This window comes from Manduca sexta, chromosome 19, assembly GCF_014839805.1.
Source record: "Manduca sexta isolate Smith_Timp_Sample1 chromosome 19, JHU_Msex_v1.0, whole genome shotgun sequence".
Classification (NCBI taxonomy): Eukaryota; Metazoa; Arthropoda; class Insecta; order Lepidoptera; family Sphingidae; genus Manduca; species Manduca sexta.
The window spans coordinates 2,367,702-2,390,267 of NC_051133.1; the positions used below are offsets into that span (position 1 = coordinate 2,367,702).

Here is a 22,566-nt window from a genome sequence, read left to right on the forward strand (position 1 = left end):
TATTTTTAAAATGACAGTCTAACTACATAGAATTCCTTTATGATATTAAAACTCTTGAATCAAAAACGTCTGACTAATGAAAAAAAAATTGAATATCCTCTTGACGCGATTTACAGCCAGTAATCATTAAAGCTATTTTTAACGGGTTTATTTATATATATATTTTAATGTATTAAAATTTAAATATGCCTTTAGGTAAAGCACAAATTCTCTCACGGTAATATTTTTGCATGCATGGTGAGGTGAAAGCGGGCCGATGCATCGCGAGCGAGCCATGTCAAAGGTTTCGGACGCGCCCGCTTTTTGAACCTTATCGCGGCTTCATTTGCATTGCAAGCTCTACATTTACATACTCGTATGGAGTGTTTATTCTGTTTGTAAGTGATAAATCATCTGGAACATAATGTGCAATATGAATTTGATTCGAATTTTGTTTTATTTTTTTGGTGGTATCCTGTTTGAGTTTATTTAAATTCCTTTCGCAATATTTGCTCCAGAGCAGCTATGATATTAAAATTCTATATAATCATAGTTCTTCATCTTCCGCATTATGACAAATGTTTCTTTAGGTAGCGATGTAATCTCTCTTAGCAGTTTGATGCAGATAGACTCAGAGACCTTAGTAGAATTTTATCTCCATAAAATCTTTTATTATTTCTCAAACAAAACTTGATCCAACAGTTTTGAACTCAGATCATTAAAGCATAATGTATGTAGCAGGTATTAAATGTTCTTCCCCATATCCGATAGTACATCCGCTCATTAGGTCCGTAATGACAGTCGTGTCTCGACCCGTGCCTATGGGGTCAGCTTTCCAGCGCCAACTCATTGTCTAATGCATACTCATCTATTCACAATTTTACTTAGCCGTAGCCTACGTATTTAATATGAGTAATAGATTCATTTCTTGTGAGTAACTTCGAGAAGGTAACGATAATACTATGTTAGCTGTTTTTTCACTCTAGGACTTTATTCGCATCTCGGACTTGAATATAAAAAGTAATCTTTAGGGTATTCAAAATGGACATAAGAGCATTTTTTGCTTGTCCCTATCCCACTGTAATCTGTTTTTTTTATTTTTCATTGTTTTCAATATCATTTCTAACCATAGCCAGTTCAAACAGCATCAATCGCTAATGCCAGTGGTCTAGTGTTACCAATCGGTACGTATCGATTTATTACCATCGAAATATTCGATTGTCGGTAGTGGATTTATCAGGTTTCTATACCGGCTGAATTATTGTGTATTTGTTACGTAAACACGTCGAAATGTCTTGTAAGGTGTGATTTAATGATATCGACTTGTTTTGCGGTTGGAATAATTTAATTCAGTTATAGTCGATTTTGCGTTGCACTGAAGTTAGGTAACGTTTATATAATGCTTTCGTTTATTCCATTTTGAAGTAACGTTTCTAGATTTTTATATTATTTACTTTCTTTTTTAAAATTTTTAGTTGAATATCACATTTTATTCAATAGATTATTTATAGATTTATATCTCTATAGCTCTAACGCATTGGCTAAGACGTTTTAAGAATTTAAGCCCTTATAAGCTTGGTTAGATCATTAATCTTACACAAATATCTAGTATTTTTACTGAGTGATTAAATAAATCTCTTACAAAAAATATTCATAATGCGTGCCTCGAGTTCAATCGTCGCGTACTTTAATAGCCCTAAAAGCTAAGGGCTTACGTTTAATGTATATTTTATCTCTAAAAGGTACTCTATATGGTTCAATGTCGCGTGCCCACTATTACCGGACAATATTCTCTTCACGTAGTCGACACGACCAAAATGTATAATTTAATTCCTTTGCTTAGAAATATAAACATGCAACTAGTTTCTGTTGCATTAAGTTTTTATTATTACCCTTCGTATGCAATACGAATTAGGTATGTTCTATGAATTTAGTTATGTTGAGACATTTCTATTTGAATGCATGTGACGTGCTGCACATCACGAAGCGTCGTCGTCAGAGCCGCTACATCTGTTCATAATTGGATATGTCCAATTATAATAATTTGTATGTCCTGTAAATGTTATTTTGGTTTGATTTTTTATTTTGATTTGATAGTTTATTTCATTTAGTACAATTCCTGAGTTGATGTAATTTTCAGATAGAGCTAACTCAAAGTATAAAAGCCATAGACAAACACAAAACCAGAAGCACTAATTTCAATCGAAATTTAATTCACCACAAACTCATTCCCAGTAAACAAAATAAAGAAAGGCATCAAAAGATCCAAAGCTGGTACTAGTCTCATAATTCACCTTAGAAACCAGATCTGCCCGTAAACCATATTGCGAAATCTAAACATAAAATAGTTCGGCTGTCGATTATGCAAGCGGCTCCCGTGTGATCGGGCATGGGAACTGGGCCAGCACAGCCCATAACAAAGACAAGGACAACTGCACCGATTGTTTTGTCTTATTCGATGTAATATGCAATCGATTTGTTAATTATATCGATGTGAATGATTTTTGCTAATCAAGAATTTGAGTGGTATAGTAATGCTGTAATAGTTTGCGATAAACACAATAATACACTTAAAAATTAAAAAAGAAAAAAACATAATTGATTAAAATGTACAAAAACCTACCAGATTCAAGTGTACTAACAATAATATGAGTCCAAACTGAACTAGGCATACAGAATAATATAAATAAAGAAATTAATATACATGTGGGATTAACTACTTTATACATAGCAAAGACAAAGAACATTGGAATTTTGTGCCACTTGTTTTAAGCTGTCAGTAGGACCTACTGTAGTGATAAATTATTTGAATTGAAGTCAAGAATCAATAACTAGCCTACTTGGGAATTTTAGTGTTCAAAGATATTCTTAACTTTATTGCAAAATATGAATAAACAACTATAACAAAGTGGACCGTGAGAGCCGATTGAACTAATTGTCTATGGCATAGCAAAGACACATGGCAAGGATAACTGGCACAATGTATTTAGATTACGATCGATTTAAAACCAATTATCGCTCAAACATGACGTTTGAACATCGAGATACAAACATTTGAACATTTTTTATGATATTTATTGTATTTTAGCCGTTATTTAAGGATATTTAGGACTGGAAAATTTGAAAAATTTCTTGCAAAGATTAAATAACATAAATTATAAATTAATATTCTAATATTGATTACAAGCGAGTTTGTGTTGAATCAATTGTTATCATCCAGCAGTGATGCGTAAAATAGATATGAAAGCGCTTACGCAAATGATCGATTTATGTCTCGAGACCAATCGATACATCGCTACCCGAATGCCAATTAGCAAAACAATGTAGCGAAAGTTTGGTCGTATCCCAACATTGCGATGGTATGTTTAAAATGAGTGCCGGCACTTTGCTTTCGTCATTTGTGTGCGTGAGATAGTAAAATAGAACGAAATTCACTCTCAAACGATATCGATATTCGTGTCGCGTTCGTAACACATTGATACCCGATATGTTGTAAAATCTTTGGCCAATCCGTTCCGTATTTGTATTCGATATTGTATTTTATTGAATTGTTAGGGCTTAGTAGTGGAACTTTGAGTATTGCCTCAATCTGGCTTACGTATATCTGATCGATTTCATTCGTTGTTGGTGAATTTTGATGAACATTATTTAATATTATAAGTATCTTACAAGTCACAGTGGTTGATAAATAATTTTAAGAAACTAGATAAGATATAAAAAGCCTGTAGATGTTGGCATCGGCGTAATAAATGTAGGGCTCCGATCTATTATTGTTATAATAAAGGAACTCTAGTTATGTTTATATGGGATATCTAAGTACGCACTATTTCTCGCTGAAGTGAAACCCGTAAATATCTGTGACATAAATCATTCCATCTAAGTAATGACTTGTGGTACTTCGAAAGCCTCTCCCATCACCTTCAATTAGTATTAATATCGTATTGTCCACTCAAATAACAAATCGATAAATAAAACGCATCGACGTTTAGAAATTGATTAACATCCCTACACAATGCAGGGCAGATATCATCTGCGGATGACTCGAGATCATGCTTTCTATTTGCTTTCGCTGATCATTCGGATCCGGCCGCGAAAGACAATGAAAGCTAAGGATCCGTCGTGAATTGCAATATTGGTTCATTTGTTTGTTCCTTATTGATTTTGCTTTTTGGGTCAATCATGTCAGTAAGTTACTCTATCTCTATTTCTGAATGGTTTAATGATTGCTTATTGCGTTTTTAGGGCTCTGAATCAGCTTATCAAATGCTACCTTATCTAACAATGACTTTACACCTCCCTAAGGGTCTATGTGGTCTATTTTTGAGATGTAAGCTGTAGTTAAATCAAACCACCTGATGTAAATACCCATTGACTTATTCATGGCGCTTTGAGTGACAACTCACTAACCATAGATGGGTTTGCTGGTGGTAAAATATTTGTATCCGCCCGGATATCGACCATACATAAGGCGTAAAACCCGCCATAGTGATTAGTGGTCCACGTAAGTGTGTCGCGTTTTGGTCATCAACCTCCATTCTCTCCACTAACCACTTATCATCGGATGCAGTGGAGTCATTTTACCGTGAAAAAATTCTCTCTTGATAATAGATAGAAGGAATCCGTTCCTAATTGTAGATAAGTAAACTGGCATAGTGTAATAACGATGTGAAAACATGGTGATGCAGTCATCGCTCGAAGTTATTAACTTCTATTGTATTTATTGCATGTTGCCAATAGCAGTTGTAGGAGTTTTTGTCACAAATGTTACGTTACACATAATCGTTACATGCTTGGTTGGTTTCTGTAAATTAATACGTTAATAACGTTAAGAATTTGTCATAATTAAGCTGTATTGTATTTGTTTTACGCAGTCATACGGAATTTCTGATTAAATCAGTTTTTGCTGACGAATAATACTGGTTGGTTAGTGGTCTATGATTATTATATTAAAGCCAAATTATAAAGCATTTTTATTATTATATAGAACATTTATTTATATAATCTATCGGTATTTTTTCCGGCAATAAGGCAAACGCAACAAGTACATATTTGATGCGTAGGCAGTCATTAATTGAGTTAGATAATAGAGCTACTTTATAATTTGGTAGTCACGCACGAGTAAGCACTAACGTGTTTATGGAAATTGAATAAAAATATTGTAAATTAGCAAGAAGGTACTTAAAATTTTACGACGTACACGAAGCGTAAACGAGAGCGACAAACACATTACCTACATTAAAATAAGCGAATTTAAATATATCTTCCATCGAATAAATTATTATACGAAAAATTTATCGCAAATTAAGTTTACCACGATTCAGAATTTAACAGCCAAATATGCTCAATTACCGCGTCAAAAAGTATATTACTCTGTAATCAATACAAAATGTAGCCATTTTGATATGATTTTACGTTTCACGGTAGATAATAAGAAGCCACGGCTGATGTTTCGTAACTGATATTTTGCGTTTTATTTCAATGAAACACGTAATGAATCGGGTAACTGTAATATCAAGTCTTCAACATTCACTATGTTACTGCTATGGCATAATAGGGGACCGGCCTATGCTTGATTTTGTACAATATTCTATATGTAATGGTTAATAATATGAAAAAGAAGCACTCCTGCGAAAACTGCATAAGAATTGGTTAAAAAAATGAGCGAGTAATTCATATTTAAAATATTGTAATGTGCAGAAGTGGGCGCGATGTGGGGATATCGCTTCATCTCTTTTTTTCGCACGCGTCGTAATTCCCGATGACGTCACATGTGGGTACTTCGTCTCTTTTCTGCCTCTTGTTCATTACCCCTTCCACTGAAATTCAAATACTTATAACTTGTTGATTTTTTACCGGATTTTAATAATTCCTTTTGTGTTATAATTTATATTATGTAAATATTTGATAATAGTAAAGAACAAAAATTAGTCCGGTACCCTATTCTTCCCGCCCTTTTCCCAATATAGAGGTGTAGAATATTTTCCTCGTGATGCCTTCGAATTTAAATAAAAAAATCTTTTATTTCCTGATATAACTTATAGGAATTGATGCTAAAATAAATATACTTAGTTAAAACTAAATTTATCCCTTAAGCAAAATCAGGAACCCTTCTCAGGTGAAGGTCCGTCCCGCCCTTCTTCTAAGGATTGCCACCATTTTCAATGCTGCGCTTTTTGTTACTGCCTTCCAGTAATCATAATGATAAGATTTATAAAACAGCGGGCGTTTTATAATAGAGCGTATGCACTTCCATTTTGGCGACGTACACAAATTATTTCGCAACATCATTTAGTATTCATACGGCACAAAAGTTTCAGCATTTAGGTTGCCAGCAGTCGATATATCAATCAAAGTCGCAAGTGCAACCGGTAACTGCAATTTGTTAGTCGCGACTGATGCAACTGAGATAAATAGTTTTAATGCATTGTTGGCCTAAAGGCTTAAAACAAGATTTTTAGCGAACTTTAATTCATAAACAATTAGGCGGCTTATTCGTCTCGGCGTTCTGTTGTACCTATTAATATTTAATATGTTAATAATCATCAATAATTAATTGTACTTGCTGCTAAGAACTAGTTATTAATAAGCATTAACAATATATTATTACAAGCTCAAAACTCCACTATGTAATCATTAATAAAGTCTTAAGATATAGATTATTTTATTTTAATGTTAAAATATTATAAGGTATTTGTGTATTAGAGGCATGCTGCAAAGTAAAGACAGCGTTACCTATACAAAAATTTATCAGTTTAACTACGGTATAATTAAATATTATGTTTAGTGGAATTATCAAAGAAATTCAATATATACGTCTGATGCTTTTCTTTAAAGATGGATACAATCCTTTGATTTTATTGGTCGTACTAAACATGAAGGCTTGCATCAAACCTGGATGAAACTAGTACACGCCATAAATAAACCATGTAATTTATTTATAAAGGGCTTAAATAGACGGTTAGAACGAGGCCGTAGGCGCCATAATGCGCATGCGTTTGTGAAAGTCATATATTACGCTAACAGAGGGTCAATTGCAATCTAGCGCCTGATAATTTTGAATAGCATTCTTGTTGAGTATCAGGTTGACACATATTGCAGGCGCTTTGTTGTAAACTTAAAAAATACGTTTGTAAATTCTTTGCAATTAAAATAGGTATTGTACATTGTAATTCTATGGAAAATGTAATACAGCTAAGTAAATAATTTTCTTTACTGTACTAATAAAACAAAAAATGAGATTTTTTATGTGATACAATCATTACAACTTCATAAATGAAGATCTGCTTTTAAAATTCCTTATTTTTTGTCAACTTGCCCCAACACATCGTAGCTTCAACTGTTTACAATACATGGAGGCAGTTTAACCTTTACTATGAACGCCTTTTATTTAAACGACATGAGTCAGACTGATCGCGACACATTAAATCATTAATTAACATACATACATACATAACATCACGCATTTTATCCCCGAAGGGGTATGCAGAGGCGCAACTAGGGCACTTTTCGCCAAGTATGTTCCGTCCCATGATGTGATAGGGGGCGAGCCTATCGCCATATCGGGCACAAATTCCAGACTCCGGGCCGAGCAGAAAAACCCAAATATCACTTTGCTCGACCCGGGATTCGAACCCAGGACCTCAGAGCGCTATTGTACCGAACATGCAATACAACTACGCCACCGAGGCAGTCATCATTAATTAATATTCTACAATAAACAACTACGGTCGCATGAACTAGATATATTCACAAGCTAGGCTCGTAACCGGTCATTTAGTTCAGTAGCTAACCTTCACTAGTGAAATTATAAATATTAGCTCCCACAGAGCTACTTTTGTTTTCATCCGAGCTGGTCACGACTTGACGGGCAGATGTCGGCCCCGAGCTATAATTGCGTTGCCTGTATTTACTTGGTTTATTATGCACAGATTATAGACCATATTATTGTGTATATGATGGATCAACATCAACCTAGAATTTGTGCCCGATATGTTGATAAAGTGATAGTTGATATGATATGTTGATAGTTTCGCTTCATCATGGGAATGCACATGACGCCAAGTAGATGCATTCGGATCTCATTCTCCTACCTTTTTTGAAATAAAGGGCGTGATTGTATTTGTCTCTTGTGGGTCATTGGTTATGTATTAAGGGTAGGCGGTATTTCCTAAGATTCATGGTGTTAGTTTCGCATAATATATTACCTTCCATGAAACTTTAAAAACTTGGATAAGTCTAGAACAAGAAAACACTCTTCATTTTTAAATGCTTTAAATTGTTCCACTTTTAATTATAAAATTCCGTTTAGCACATACGTATAAATTATACTGTTTTTGTCTCATCGAAATATTACGTCTGAAGTCTCATGGCTATTCTAGATACAATATTACCCTTCAAAGGTTTCATACTTTTTTTGCTTTACGCGCGAAAGCACTGCAGCTCAGCGGCAGGGTAATTTTGTGAGCATCTAAAAAAGGTTTCAACACAATTTCTAAAGGTAACATTTATTTGTTCCAGGGAAAAGAAAAGAGCAACCGGGAAGATCTGAAAACAGACATACAACATAGGAAGGAAACGTTTTACAGGGTAAGTAGTAAATTACGTAGAGGATAATATTTATGCAGGCCGGCATTACTGCCGACCGTTCAGAGATGCTTGTATCTTCGGTCGGTCGGCACTTTCTATAAGCTTTACTTCGCTTAACATCAGGTGCAGTGCAGCCACTTTGCCAAGCTATTATAAAAAAACACACACAAAAAATATGTTAGTATATAAGATGTAGTACAAAATAGTCTATAATATGATCCAGAACATGAGCTTACAAATATTCACAAATTTTCACATGTACCTATAGACTGAAGATAATATTTGAACCTTAAAATGTTATACATTATTTAGATTCCGTCAATATTAACCCTACCACCAGTTCGGAAACAGTTCTTACCAAAGAAAAACAGTCAAGCAAGTAGTGTTGCTCTTTTCAAAATCAGTTAACGTTTCAATCAATTGTTTTTTTTTATTTCTTGTTAGAGCAATTAATTTATATGCTCGGAAAATAGGTAATAAATGAATTTTAAATTTCCATAGCAGTGCACAACCCTCTCAGGAATCATGAAATATTTAATTATACTTACTTACTTACGTAAGAAATATGATTATAAATCTACGTAATTGTCAGCAGGAAGCTCCGTCGGACGAGGACTCAGCGGTGTCATCCGCACCAGCCTCGTTGTCGCCACAACCGCTCAACGACATGTGGGTCAGTATTACACTACAATCGCCTCTTGAATACCTCCCTTATTGGAGTTGTGGAACCACGTAGTGATTTAATCCATTGTTTTTTTTATAGATATTACGCCTGTCATAATTATTGCTAACGTATTTTTGTAGGCGCTATGCATTTCTAAATAACATATTGCACTAAAACGGTATAAAAATTAGGTTCACGCCTACATTTTGAAAGCTACGTAACTTTTACTTAAAAAAAAGAAATAATCCTTGGTATGAGGCCGACCCAAATTCTGACGTTTTTATTTAAATGTGATTTTTTTTATATGAAATATTAGGGCTATTAGTTTGTGTAATTTCTCGGTAATTAGTAGACAATATATATAAAATCTTTTCCTTGGTATAACACAATATTGCACAATTGAACGCATCACTGCTACTCGCTTAAAAAAAATATTAAACGGGAAATTCTATAGAGGAATCCAAAAAACTACAATTCATCAATCATTAGAACAGGCCTTCGGTAATCGATGCCTGCGATTAGATATCATGTAAGGAAACTGTTGCTACAACGTTTCGTTTCATTAACTACAGTGTCTAATTTTAGTGTTTTTAGAATGAAATAGTTTTTTGTGTTCTAAAGTAAATCGTATGTCATTCAACATTGTAACATAATGAGCTGTCTGTGACAAAGGGAATGCGGCATTTGTGTTTGAACGAATACAGTAGTACATTTTCGATCATGCACGTTGAATTCGCATAAATGTAATCAATTGATAATAGTAGTTAATAAATTATAATTATAATTTATATAAAATTCCCATTAATTAATGTACGTAATATTTTTTGAATATCAAAATACATACCTAATATAAATTTTATAAGAAGTTAAAAACTTAAAAAGCAATCTCTATGTAGAGTTATAAAAATGATCCCATCTTTGTATTGAAATATTTTTAAATTTTGTTCTAAAATAAACATTCAACTACTTATTTATTAACCAAAAGTATTTCAACATCATTCTTTGTTTAATATTGCTTGACGGACCTTCATTCAGAACTCGATATAAAGTTGGCAAAGATGGACGTAGCTTTTGTTCTACACTCATATGGAATGGATACTTTCCAAATTGAGTACGTACTATATGGCGACAGGAAGGCGGTTTAATTAATGGTTAACGCGCACTTATCGCCCCGCTCTCAAAACAGTACTGAAAAAGACTTAGGTAAGATATCTAAGTGGCTGATGTTATGTATATGGTGTGGAGATTTAAAATTTAAATCGATATGTCAATTAATAACCTAGAACTTATATCTATACTGCCTTATGCCTAAACACATAAGTAATATTATAAATTCGAATATGTGGCTGTTTGTTTTTACTTCTTGTGTCAGAGAACACTTGAGGAAAGGTACTTCGACTGGCTTGGTTATTGTCCTTGGGTAAATTTAAAAAATAGCACTAAAAGTTTTTAGAGTAGAATATTAAATATAATTAATAAGGCTTGTACTGTTGTAGTTCAGGTTTCATATACTGGAGTTCCATCAGTCCCTGTATTAGTTACAAGTTAATTTTGTTTTTTTAACTCAGCACACTTCACTTTGTTTACAAATCCTAAGTGTCATATGGTTTTGCTACGTTAGCGCTATTGTGTTGTGTTTTTGAGTTGTAATTGTTGGTTATTGAGTTGTATTGCTGGTTAGCATTGGACACTTTATAGACATGTCCTTCATATTATAACAAAAATACTAAAAAAAATCACGTCGAATTGATAACCTCCTCCTTTTTTTTTTAGTCGGTTATAAAAATAGTTCTCCTTGCCTCTACTTGTATATGCCATTTTTTCTCTTTCCTTGGATCTTCATATGTTAAGTTTAAAACCTAAAGCCGCCACAGATATGTCTACAAGTGTGCATATACCTTTAATGCCTTTGTAAAACAGACGCTTTGTCCTCTATAAGGTCTTCCAAATGACAAATATGACAAATCTGCTTAAAAACCGTATCAAACCGTATAAAATTATTCAATTTTAATCTACCAATGAAGCTGATCGCGGTCACAAGCATTAAAGCAATAAAATCACTGATTTATATTTATAACGGCTTTATTCAAATACGATAGATTCTAGGCATAATAATTCCTATAAAGAATTCGACCTTGTCGCTCAAGACATCGTATACAAATGTCATACAGTATTGCAAGCATTTTGTCACCCAGTAAACTTTGGTGCTTAGATGTTGCGTCAATTGCATTGTCTCGATGTGTAGGGTGGCCACACGAGAAAAAAACGGCGATGTAGAGACAAGGACTGAGTTTCGAAAGGTAGGGTTGTGAAACTGTTTAGCGTGTAATGAGTATAGTAAACAACTTAGAGTCTCAAAGCCAGGTGAGATGAGATTTACTATGATTTTAAAATCGTAGATATTTGTTCGGCCGCAATTTGCTATCACATATTTATTGCAAGTTAATATTGACATAGTCCAATAGTTTTTGAGGTCTCTAATTTTATTAAACTCTTTGTGACAATTTGCGCCGTAATTTCACCAGAATTGATTTGCTATTTATTTGAACTCTAAAATCTCTTATATGTTCTCGATAATTTAATTTTCAATTGCTCAATCAAATACTCGTAGATTCTCTATATATATTGAGATATTGAAATACTTCCAACGACAATAAATTAATATTTAGTGCACGTCACAAGTTAATCATTAGTCTAACTCTAGCTATAACCTGACCTAGAAAGAACACGAATAACATGTTAATTGGTACCTTGTTAGACATAACCTATTCTAAACACTAAGATTTATCATTTAAAATAATTTCTCATGGAGATAGAATATTTCAATCAAAGGTCACATAAACAAGTAAACGCTACCATATTTATGTAATAAGTGGGTTTGTGCAATTGAAATGTGGGCGTCATTTGTTTTTATGAGCACCATTTAACCATACTTACATGAAATTGCTGAGAACAAAGGCATGCGAATAATTACTATAATATTCTCGAACGGCCACGTTCCCACTAAAATGTTAAAACTGAAACGAAATATTTTCACAAATCGTTCGCTGTCAACCAAGTGCTTCCTCTTGCAAAGAAATTGTTTTCAACTAGGAAACTGTGTACCGTTTTTTTTTTATTTAACAATGTACCAGCAAAGTGTATTTTGTTTAAGTTTATGCATTGCTGCCGCTATTTGCATTACTAAGGAATACTGTTAATATTTTACATTATTGCGATACCTGTCACATAACAAGTTAGATAATTTAAATAAATACTCTAGGATAAGGATAATAACGTAAATTAATGTAGCCATACACGTAGCCTTGTCTCTGGTCAATTGACATTTACATATCTCGCACTAGAGCGTAGTTATAAATGTCATAAGATTATTAAAGCGCGTTTTATTGTATAACTTATTCAAACAAGTCTATTGTCTAACCACCATATTATTTCAATAATGTTCTCTATTTTATGCATTTCTTGAGGAATTTGAACTCATAAAGTGGTATAGCTTTGTACCTTATCAGTACATGTGTTTTATGAAAAGTATTTAAGATTTAAAATCAGATGTCTCATAAAATATGAGATAGCCGGTCGATTCTACATGTGACTTATACATTGCAATTATATAATCGCCCTTAAGCATATTACAAGTAAATATAAATCTTTTAAGGTTTCGTTTAGTTAATCTCCATTACGTATAGTTAACAACCGCTGACATTCCTTTACCTCTGACATTTTGAATCGTAAAACATAGTCACCCCACATATGTGGCACAAACCTAGCACTTAAGTGTAATAGGAAACTGTTTGTTCACTAACTTTATACTCATACGAGACAGTCCCGTCATACAATAAACTAATGGTCACCTCACTCGCCGACAGTCATGCGGGCAGTGCCGCGGGGCGGCAGAACGCGCATCGGCGGCGGCGCGCGAGTGCACGCGACTCGCGGACGCGCTGCGAGACGCGCGCGATCAGCTCGAGCTCATGGAGTTCAGGCTCTTGGAGTTGGAGGACGCACACCCCGATAAGGTACTGACGTTTTATTTATTCGTGTCTGACATTTGAAATTCTCAGAGTTCTAAAATTGAAATTGTGAATTGAATTGTTTAAATGGAAGTGAAGTTATAAATTTGAAATAGATTCATATGTTGTGTTTAAAGTCCGTTAAAGTTAAATGAAGTTCTTTGAGTATAAACACTTATTTAAACTAAAATTCGATTATGGGTTCGCATGTTCCATTATGTTGTGATGGATATTGCTATGTTTAGCAAATTAACTCATTCAGTTGGTGCTTGAAGGACATACAGTTTAAGGTGCGTCGCTGGTGATTTACTCGTGTTAGTTTAGAAGTGTGTGATATTGTGCTAAATTCCAATGGGAAGTGAGTGTAGTGAATGTGTTGGAACGAATTTATTATTACTATCAGAAATGCGAAGAATGTATAGGCTGGTGTATAAATGAATGCGTTTCAAACCGGTTGTCATAAAAAATATTATTTACAAACAGTACGTTATAATTATGCAAATTAATAACTAGACAATTCGTTTAGGAATTTGAAAAATAGAAACTGTGAGAAATATGATTTAGTCCGCACGGTTTCAGAACGGAGTCTTGCGCAAGTAGGTTACACTGCGTAACTTTTTAATCTGATAAATGTCCTTTATTCCTTTTGTAGTTTGTTTCGGTTAATTGTTTTAATTCATAACTTTAATTAATTATCTTCAACATTGATGACTCGACTTTATGATGATAGTTAATATTCTTTGATTCAGTCGTCGAACAGAAGCAGTAGATTCGATCAGAGGTTCCGAGACATGATTCTCGTATCAAAAGTAGACACAAGAGAATAGTTAGCATTGGAAATGTATACCAGATTTTATTGTTTATTATTTATAGGTATTTTACATGTGTATTTTTATTTCTTTGTTGCCATAACTATTTAACGAGTAGTTAATTAATATGTAAATACGCGCTAGTACAGTGTTACGTCACGTTTGCCAATCTATTGAGATGCCATACAGGTTGTAATGATAAAACTGCGTGTAGGACGTTTGTGTACAATCAGGAAATAAATAGCACAACTTTCAATGTTAGTGTTTCTTATGGTAGGAAGAAAATGTTGTTTTTTTTAACTGCCTTAGTAGACAAATGAGCAAACTGTCCGCCTGATGGTAAACAGCATTGCCCATGCACTAAAGCAATGCAAGAGGTACATTCAAGCCGTTACCTATCGGGTAATTAAAACAGATTCTTGGTGAGAGATTCGGATATAACTACATATCTACATTGTGAAAATGGTGAAAAATATACCACAGGGTCGGAAACACGTTTTTGGGTCAGATAGTTTATATTAAAATATGTATTTACAATAATACGCTTGGATTTAATTCCGACGGTCACTTAATTTCTATGCATAACTTGTCCCACTTTTGAACATTATCTTCTACTAATAACAGGGGTTAGGTCTTGTGTCAACTACACTGATGTTAGTCAGTTTGCTGGTGGTAGGATATATTTTGTATCCACCTGGATAACGACCACCGTACACAAGTAGAACCCGCCATTATGGTCTACGTAAGTGTGTCGCGTTCCGGGATCAGCCTGTGTATATCCGGTCGCAACAGGCCGGCATAATTATGTCGACTGTCGAGTGGTAATCATCTCTCGTCAGTCGACATTCTATTCTACCCCACTGCACTTACCATTAGGTGTAGTAGGGTCACTTTTGCGTGCACATAAAACAAAAGTCAGACTACACACCTTCAAAATCCTTACAGGGAATCATCAGATGCGCAGTCCTCATAATGCTTCCCCTTCACTTTCAGATGCGTTGATTTCCTCACATTTCTTATTGATATATTGAGAGTAAATTCAGAGTTGGCATAATGGTCACAGTATAATCCGGAGATCGTGACGTGGGATATGCTTGTCACCTCAGTAATAGGTCTCAATCGAGGTATTATGAAACGCTAGCAATGATGGACGTTGGTCGGATTTAAGCAATCGAGAAAGCTTAGTAATTACAATAGACTTAATAGGAATATAATAGTACCAAAATAGATGTATGAATGCTTTAAATTAAACGTAAGGGTGTGGAGGGACTTTTGGCCGGAGTGTTAATAATTTTACGATCGAATACACAAGTAAGACGTTTTTAATATGTAGAGATGATTTTTTGAATTAAAGAACTCAGACAATTTTCTTTGTTGTTGGCCTGCAAATCAAACTTAATACCTTATGGTTCACAGTATAAGTATACAACCACTAGACTTATGAAATGGTAATGTATGCTCAATAGAAGAACCTCATAAATAAGCACAATAAAATGTTTTAAACAAATCATCGCGAATAATGAAGAGCAAGATAAAATCTATCTACTTATTATGTAGATGTATTTATATCTAACTACTGAACAAATACTGATGTCATCTGATGCTTCGATGATGCAGTTTACTCGACGCTGTCGCAAACTCAGTACGTTTTTGTAATTACCAGTTTTTTATTCTCAATTTTAGGTGTGTTGGACCATTTTACCTACGATGGTATGTTTCTATTCTATTCATTTTATAGCGAAATGTAAGGAGAAATTAAATTATTATGTAGATAAAACTGTTAAAGATAAGGCTAATGCTGCCACGTGAAATTCATCGTATCTATTTTTTTATTGAATATAGATAAACGTGTTTCTAACAAAAATACAGTTGTTTGAATTATTGTCTGACGATATACTCCATTTTTTCCATTTTACTGCATTTTTTTTTAATCATAAGCCAATTACGAATGGCTGTGCCATTGAGGAAAACTTGATAAATAGTCATCAGAATGACGTAGAAGAGGAAATGTGTCATTGAATACAACGTAGTAGATGAAGGTACCGCAGCATTCATGTTGAACGCTAATTTAAACAACTACTAACCTAAATTATAAGCATATTTAATAGAAAATATAACACAAAAAGACAATTTATTGACAATACAAATTTCTGTGAAGATAATGTTGTTCAAAATGGCTAAAATATGTTAATATAATAATCCCAAAGGTATCTAACTTACGGTGTTTTAAACTATGTTACTCGGTCAGAATATATTTGTAAAAATTCTTGTTTGTTATTTATTTTAAGGCGTTATATATGGTTCATATTAGATTATTATAATAGAAATACGTGGGCAAGTTTATGTATTAATTGCTGTTTTTTCAAAAATTATAATACCATCAATATTACGAAGATATACATATATCGATGAACGTCGTTGACGTTAAGAAGGACAATGTTATACAGACCCTAAATTTTCTAGAATAATGATTCATTAGCGTGTAATTTTTCGGAAAGTGTTCCTCGGTATATTGTAAATCCCTTAAGATGCAGACCGCAGAGGGAAGTGGTCTCTACCGGAGGCTGCGGAGAATTCAAGAGGGTTTGCACTCTAGACCTAAAATAAGCAACCCTTACAAATATTCAATTATTACGTTCTCGCCGATTTTGTGTAATCTATTTATATCTGGAAGTCTAGTAATGAAAATCCAAATCCAATATATCTATCAACAACTATAAGATTACTGAATATAATAATAGTGTATTGTTTTTAATAACGGGTATAAATAACGGTATTGTAGAACTTTGCCATACCGACGTCCGGCACCCATAACAGCTGTAGTGTTAGTCACGCGGCACAATGTCCACCAAACATCTATAAGGTACCGCGCAAACGTTTCGAACAGTTCCGGTATCGACGCTAAACTTGTGAATGGATAATGCCTTGGAATTATGTATTAGCTCAGTGTATGCGTTGGATTTAAAAAGGCTGCCGTGTTTTGTGTTATTTTTACAATTTGGCGCCTCGTGTGATATGAAATTGCAAGTTTTAGATTGGGTAATTTTTGGATTTCGTATTGTATTTTTATGGTTTTAAAATCGATTTTGGCTTGATCATTTTTTGTAATTTTTAATGTTTAATATGAGTGTAAAGACAAAGGTGGAATAGAGAGATTTAAAAATAGTACGAGTGTGAGTGAGAGAAATGTAACAGCAAAAATGAATTGACGTAAAAACACCACCTATTTCAGATATTTCGTAAATAATAAACATAAATCCTCAGTTTTAATAACCCAGTAATCGTAATTAAAAAGAGTAAGTCAATTACCAAAGACCTTGAAACAAACAGTGATTATGTAAGTACAAGTAAACAGTTTATACATTTAGTTGTAAGTCGAAGTGCGCTCTGACGTCGTTAACTTAATAATGTTCTGTGATCTTGGACATAAATCTCAACTCAGTTATTATGACAGTTGTGTTGGTATTTGAAGGTGATTGTGTCTACAGACTTATTGTATCTAAAACAATATTTCAAGAAAGAGCAAGTACTGCACCAATTGTTGTTCCGAATCGAATGTGTGTGAATTGTGAATGGAGAGTTTTTGTTCAATTCATTCATTTCGTGCGACTTTTCTGATTTTAATTTCCATTCAAGGTGCGAATTTGGGTTCATTCTTTTGTTTGTGATAACTACTACTTATAAACGTAATTTGCTACATAGAGGGAGAGAAGAAACTTTTTCTGCTTCGGTCTTTCTATAAGCTAAATTACATTACTTCACTATCTTCAGACCAATGGTCTCACATGTTGCGTGTTACCAACTGGGCCACAAAACCCCACGCATATTCAAATTACGACAATAATGTGACATTTATCATACCCCTGACGGTGGCGATTAATTTAATAACGGCTTGTTTAAAAGGAGTTGATATTAAATCACAAAAGAAATAAATTATTTTAAGTATTTTGTTTATGATCAAGCCTTTTGTATTGCTGACTTTTATTATAAACGATGTTAATACATTTGTGAGTATAATGAAGGATTTATATTCACGGAGCATTTAAAAACTGCCTCTGCCTCTGTGCTCGTTAAGTTAGATGTTGTTTCCCGCGATAGCTCCATTTGTCTTGCCCACAGATGGCACGATCTAAAAAACGAGAACAACATGATGTAAGCAGACCCAAAACGTTTACTCTTATGTACAAGTTCATAGCGTGACCATTGTGTTAGCTTAGGACTAGATTAATATGTTAACAAGGTGTTCATAATGTTCATGTTTGTTAAAATGTCATTGCAGGGTGCTAGGGACAACCTAACCGACTCGGATTCGGGCTGCGTGTCCCCCGGCTCCCGTATCAAGGATTCCGCATCGCCTGAACTCAAACGAATGGATTCCGGCTACAAATCACCACAGGTTCCAAGCAGCCCCTGCAACCCGCGACGGCACTTAGGCACACCTCACGAAGACTTTAAGGAGGACTTCGCTAAGGCGCAAGTGCTCGCGGACATCTTGGACCGAAACTCCGAAACCACCAGTGATTCGTTGAAGAGCAACCCGGTGAAGGAGCATCTCGAACAGATGATCCTGAATGCGGCGTCGGCGGAAGACAGGAGTTGCTTGGAGCAGGTTCTAATGCTGCTATACAACCTACAAGCGTTGAGCAGTTCTGTCAGCGAAGATGAATGCTATCAGGTAAAAAAAACAATTTGACAGTACACGTCAATAAAATGGATCCTTAAATAACAGATTAATCAGCATAAATTAATTTTCTACAGGCAAAACCGAGAAGACTATGTGATCTACGATCAAAAGACACAGACATTCCATCGCACAAAACTCAGAAAGCAATAGCAACCGTCACACCTTACCAGCAGAAAGGATACAAATGTGAATCGTTGGAAAGTCTTTGCAGTGAAGAAAGGAAACCGAACAGTGTTTTGCAGGAGAGCGGCATCTTCGAGGGCGTCGAAACAGAGACAAAGAGCACGCAGACCGACGTCAACGAAAGTTTTGAGTGCACTGGTGAACTAAACACTGAAATACAACGACTGAATAGCATAAGAGAGAAACTTGAGAGACAAGGCGTTAGGAATAGGACGTTAAGTGTGAAGGAAGAGGGAGAGGGCCTGGAGTGCAGGTGCGTGAAGTTGGGGAAGAAACACAAGCAGTATTACGAGAGGAGGCTTAAGTTTTTGGAGGGTAAAATCTCTATATACGAGGCGGCGCAAGACGTCAAAGAGGCTAAGCTCGCACAGAGGTTGCAAAAAGAATTTTTGTTAGAAAATCGAATACAAGTACGTATCGCTCGTTTAATTTTATTTTTAATAATAGAATAAGTGACTATTCTAATTTATTCTGTTATAGGAACTTGAATCGCAGTTAACAGAACTTCAAGATAAATATGAAAGGCTAGAAGAGGAATGTTGTGAATTAGAGGAGATAGAAAATGATACTCGCTTACATTGGCAACAGTAAGTGATTTTTTGCAATAAATAATTATGCATTAAAAAGTAAACTATCCTGACTATGAATTCCGTTAACTTTTTGTTCTTTCGTATTCCAGGCTTGAGATGGACTATGAGCTCTGTTCAGCACAATTAAGAGACATGACGGAGCAAAGGGAATGTTCGAGGGCTCAAGCCGAGCGGCTCATGACCGAGTTGACTAACAGGGAGTGCGCTTTGAAGACTAGAGAGGTGAGGAATTATATATTGTATTTATTTTGTCATAATTTTAGAGTTTAAAATGATTGTGTCCAGAATTTTTGCGTAAAACATTTCTCGAGGCTGTTTATTTTATGTTCATAAAATTGTTTAATATAGTACATTATCTAAACCATTTGTAACTAAATGAGGTATAGTAGGATGTTGACCCCAATAATGGTAATCGTGAAGTAATTTAAATGTGCTTTGCATAGATAGTCTTTATTCAATAAAGTTTTATTTTCAGAGTGAACTGCTGACTAGGTTGGACAAGCTGGAGAAGGCAGTACCAGCATTGATAGCTTGGAACGTCGTTCAAGCTATTGGAGCTAACATCTCTTATGGCGGACAGGTAGTTAGATTTTATTCTGTTTCTGAATATATATTTTTTTCCACGTTAATTGTACTATGATTATGTAATATTCCACATTCCATAAAGGTGTTAATATTGCGAGTATCTTCTTACGTGGTTTGCGTTTTATGATGCGGTTTGAGAGATCAAAACATCTTATGGTTATATAAATAGACATGGTCATATTGATATAAAATGTATTTATTCATAAATATTGTGTTACCTATATTATTTTCAAACTTGTTTTATATTCAGTTGCATCTTTTTATCTCACTGGAGTCTGAATATTCCTGTTGGCGTTCCATTATTAATCCTGAAAAATTAATATTAGATTGTAATTTTGAAAAATAATAAAATGAATTATGCCTATCACAGCGTGCGTTGATGAGCCGCATGGGTCCATACGGGCAGAGCACGAAGGCAGCCATCGCCCAGATCAGGCAGGAGTCGCACAAGAAGGAATGCGCGGCGCTAGTGGCGTGGACCGACATCAACGCAGAGCCGCCGCCCAACGTCAAGGAGTTGCAGCAAAAAGTTACAAAGTAAGTCAGAAGACTAGAAAATATGGTAGATGACGACTTTTTTATATAGGCATTGTGGATTGACTCCGCTCCACCTAATAGTAAATCTAATGTGGTTCCGGTACAGTTCGATTAGCGAGAGATGATTATGTTTCATCATTCAACGTTATTATGTCGGCCTAATGCCTAAGTGTGATATTGTTTAGTTTGCAGTGTTTAATTTTGTTGCTGATCGAAATAATTAGGTACTTAATGTTAATCAAACCATTGTAGTATCTTATTTGCGATGGCACTGTGAATTCTTTACAGTAAAATCTTTATCTTCTATATCTATATCTATCTATATCTATACTTATAATAAATCTGTAGAGAGGTCAATTCTGTACATGAAATATATTTCCAAAATAACTGTCAGGGGGTGATTAGGGATCGATACTGATGCCAAAAATGCAATTAGTAAAATTTTTGTCTGTCTGTCTGTCTGTATAACCGTTATAAAAACAAAAACTACTCGACGGATTTTAACGAAACTTGGTACAATTATTTTTGATACTCCTGAGCTGGTTATAGTATACTTTTCATCACGCTACAATTAATAGGAGCAGAGCAGTGAAGGGAAATGTTGGGAAAACGGGAGAAGTTACTCCATTTTTTAAGCTTCCGTCGCGTGTGCAACCTTAATGGTTAAAGCTACACAGAAATCATGTATGACGGAAATGTTCTCCTTAAAATTATGTAAATAATATCCCACGACAGCATATGTCTATCTTTTATGGTTGACTCACAATAACACGTGTAACTCCCGATAGCTTAGCAGTTCGAAGCTTTCTCATTATATTTGTCTACTCTTACGTTTATAACACTCTCAGTCATCCCTAATTAAAAAAGTTAACATTATTAAATATTCCATAAAAAAGAATCAGAGAAATCGATATAGAAACACCAAAGTTATACATGAAATACGCTGATAATAAGCCATCACGCGTGAATACTGAATTATGCTACAAGGATTATTTTTGTATATATATAAGGTCGCGAACGCACAGGCAGGCGGCTTGCTTGGCACCTAGAGGCTAGCGAATCACCTAGCCAGTAGCTTCGTAAAACGAACATTCTCGAACGTTCGCGACCGGCTCCATTTTTGAAGTCCGAAATCCACGCGGGCGAAGCTGCGGGCGGAAGCTAGTATTTTAATATAGTATTTCTTGTATTTTGTGTACATTATCATGCTATCCATAAACTAAAGCCTTTCCATAACAACATAATCATTTTCAGGCTAATTGGAGAGAAGAGGCAGATAGAAGATCAGACGTCAAAACTGACGAAAGCTTTAGAGAAGAGAGTAAGAGAACTGGAGGAAGAGTTGGAAACGGCTCACAGGCAAATGGCAGCTGCCGCTTCCGGGGCTGAAGCTAGGAAGGACATGATCGAAGACAAGATCGTTGAATTAGAAGAGAATATCAGGAGGCAGAAGGACAATGAAAATGTAATGTATCTTGTTTACTGTAACATTTTAATTCCTAATATGATCAAGGCAGATTATGAAGAAAGTTGAAATTAAGTAGCTTAAAGATATTACGATAATTTCCTGTATTATGTGACAGAAAATGAATAACGTAAATAACAACGTAGCCAACATTTTATTATCTTTTGATAGGAAAGATTGTTTTTTGGCTATATCGATAAGGTTTTAACTGTAAAAAAAATATTAAAATTTTCTCTTATAATTTTGAATATTGTTCAAACTTAAATACTGTTGAATATTGCTATTCATAAAATTTTCGTTATCGGTTTTACGATCGGCGTTTAGTATTACATAGTTTTACATTATATAGACCGTGAAAGTCCGTTTTTATTTACTGCTATTATAAATCAACATTGTAGAATCTATAAGCATGACGATTGGTTCGATGAAAACAAGATTACGGTGTGGAATGTTCATTATGTGTGATTAAAGGGG

General features: G+C 34.6%; 1 protein-coding gene across 5 annotated transcripts in view; it reads left to right on the forward strand.

The window, feature by feature from the left end:
- The window catches only part of LOC115441020 (axoneme-associated protein mst101(2)), a 138,149-nt gene that overhangs the window by 110,449 nt on the left and 5,134 nt on the right, over window positions 1–22,566 (forward strand). For 3 of the 5 annotated variants that reach the window (XM_030165584.2, XM_030165602.2, XM_037440450.1), the window contains 10 exons: window positions 8,497–8,565; window positions 9,158–9,238; window positions 13,096–13,245; window positions 18,328–18,723; window positions 18,807–19,325; window positions 19,396–19,502; window positions 19,595–19,727; window positions 19,981–20,085; window positions 20,461–20,627; window positions 21,882–22,092. In XM_030165584.2, the coding sequence (XP_030021444.2) occupies window positions 8,497–8,565; window positions 9,158–9,238; window positions 13,096–13,245; window positions 18,328–18,723; window positions 18,807–19,325; window positions 19,396–19,502; window positions 19,595–19,727; window positions 19,981–20,085; window positions 20,461–20,627; window positions 21,882–22,092 (1,938 nt within the window). The remainder of the gene's footprint in view (window positions 1–8,496; window positions 8,566–9,157; window positions 9,239–13,095; window positions 13,246–18,327; window positions 18,724–18,806; window positions 19,326–19,395; window positions 19,503–19,594; window positions 19,728–19,980; window positions 20,086–20,460; window positions 20,628–21,881; window positions 22,093–22,566) is intronic. The other 2 variants (XM_030165593.2, XM_037440451.1) reach the window with 1 other exon arrangement.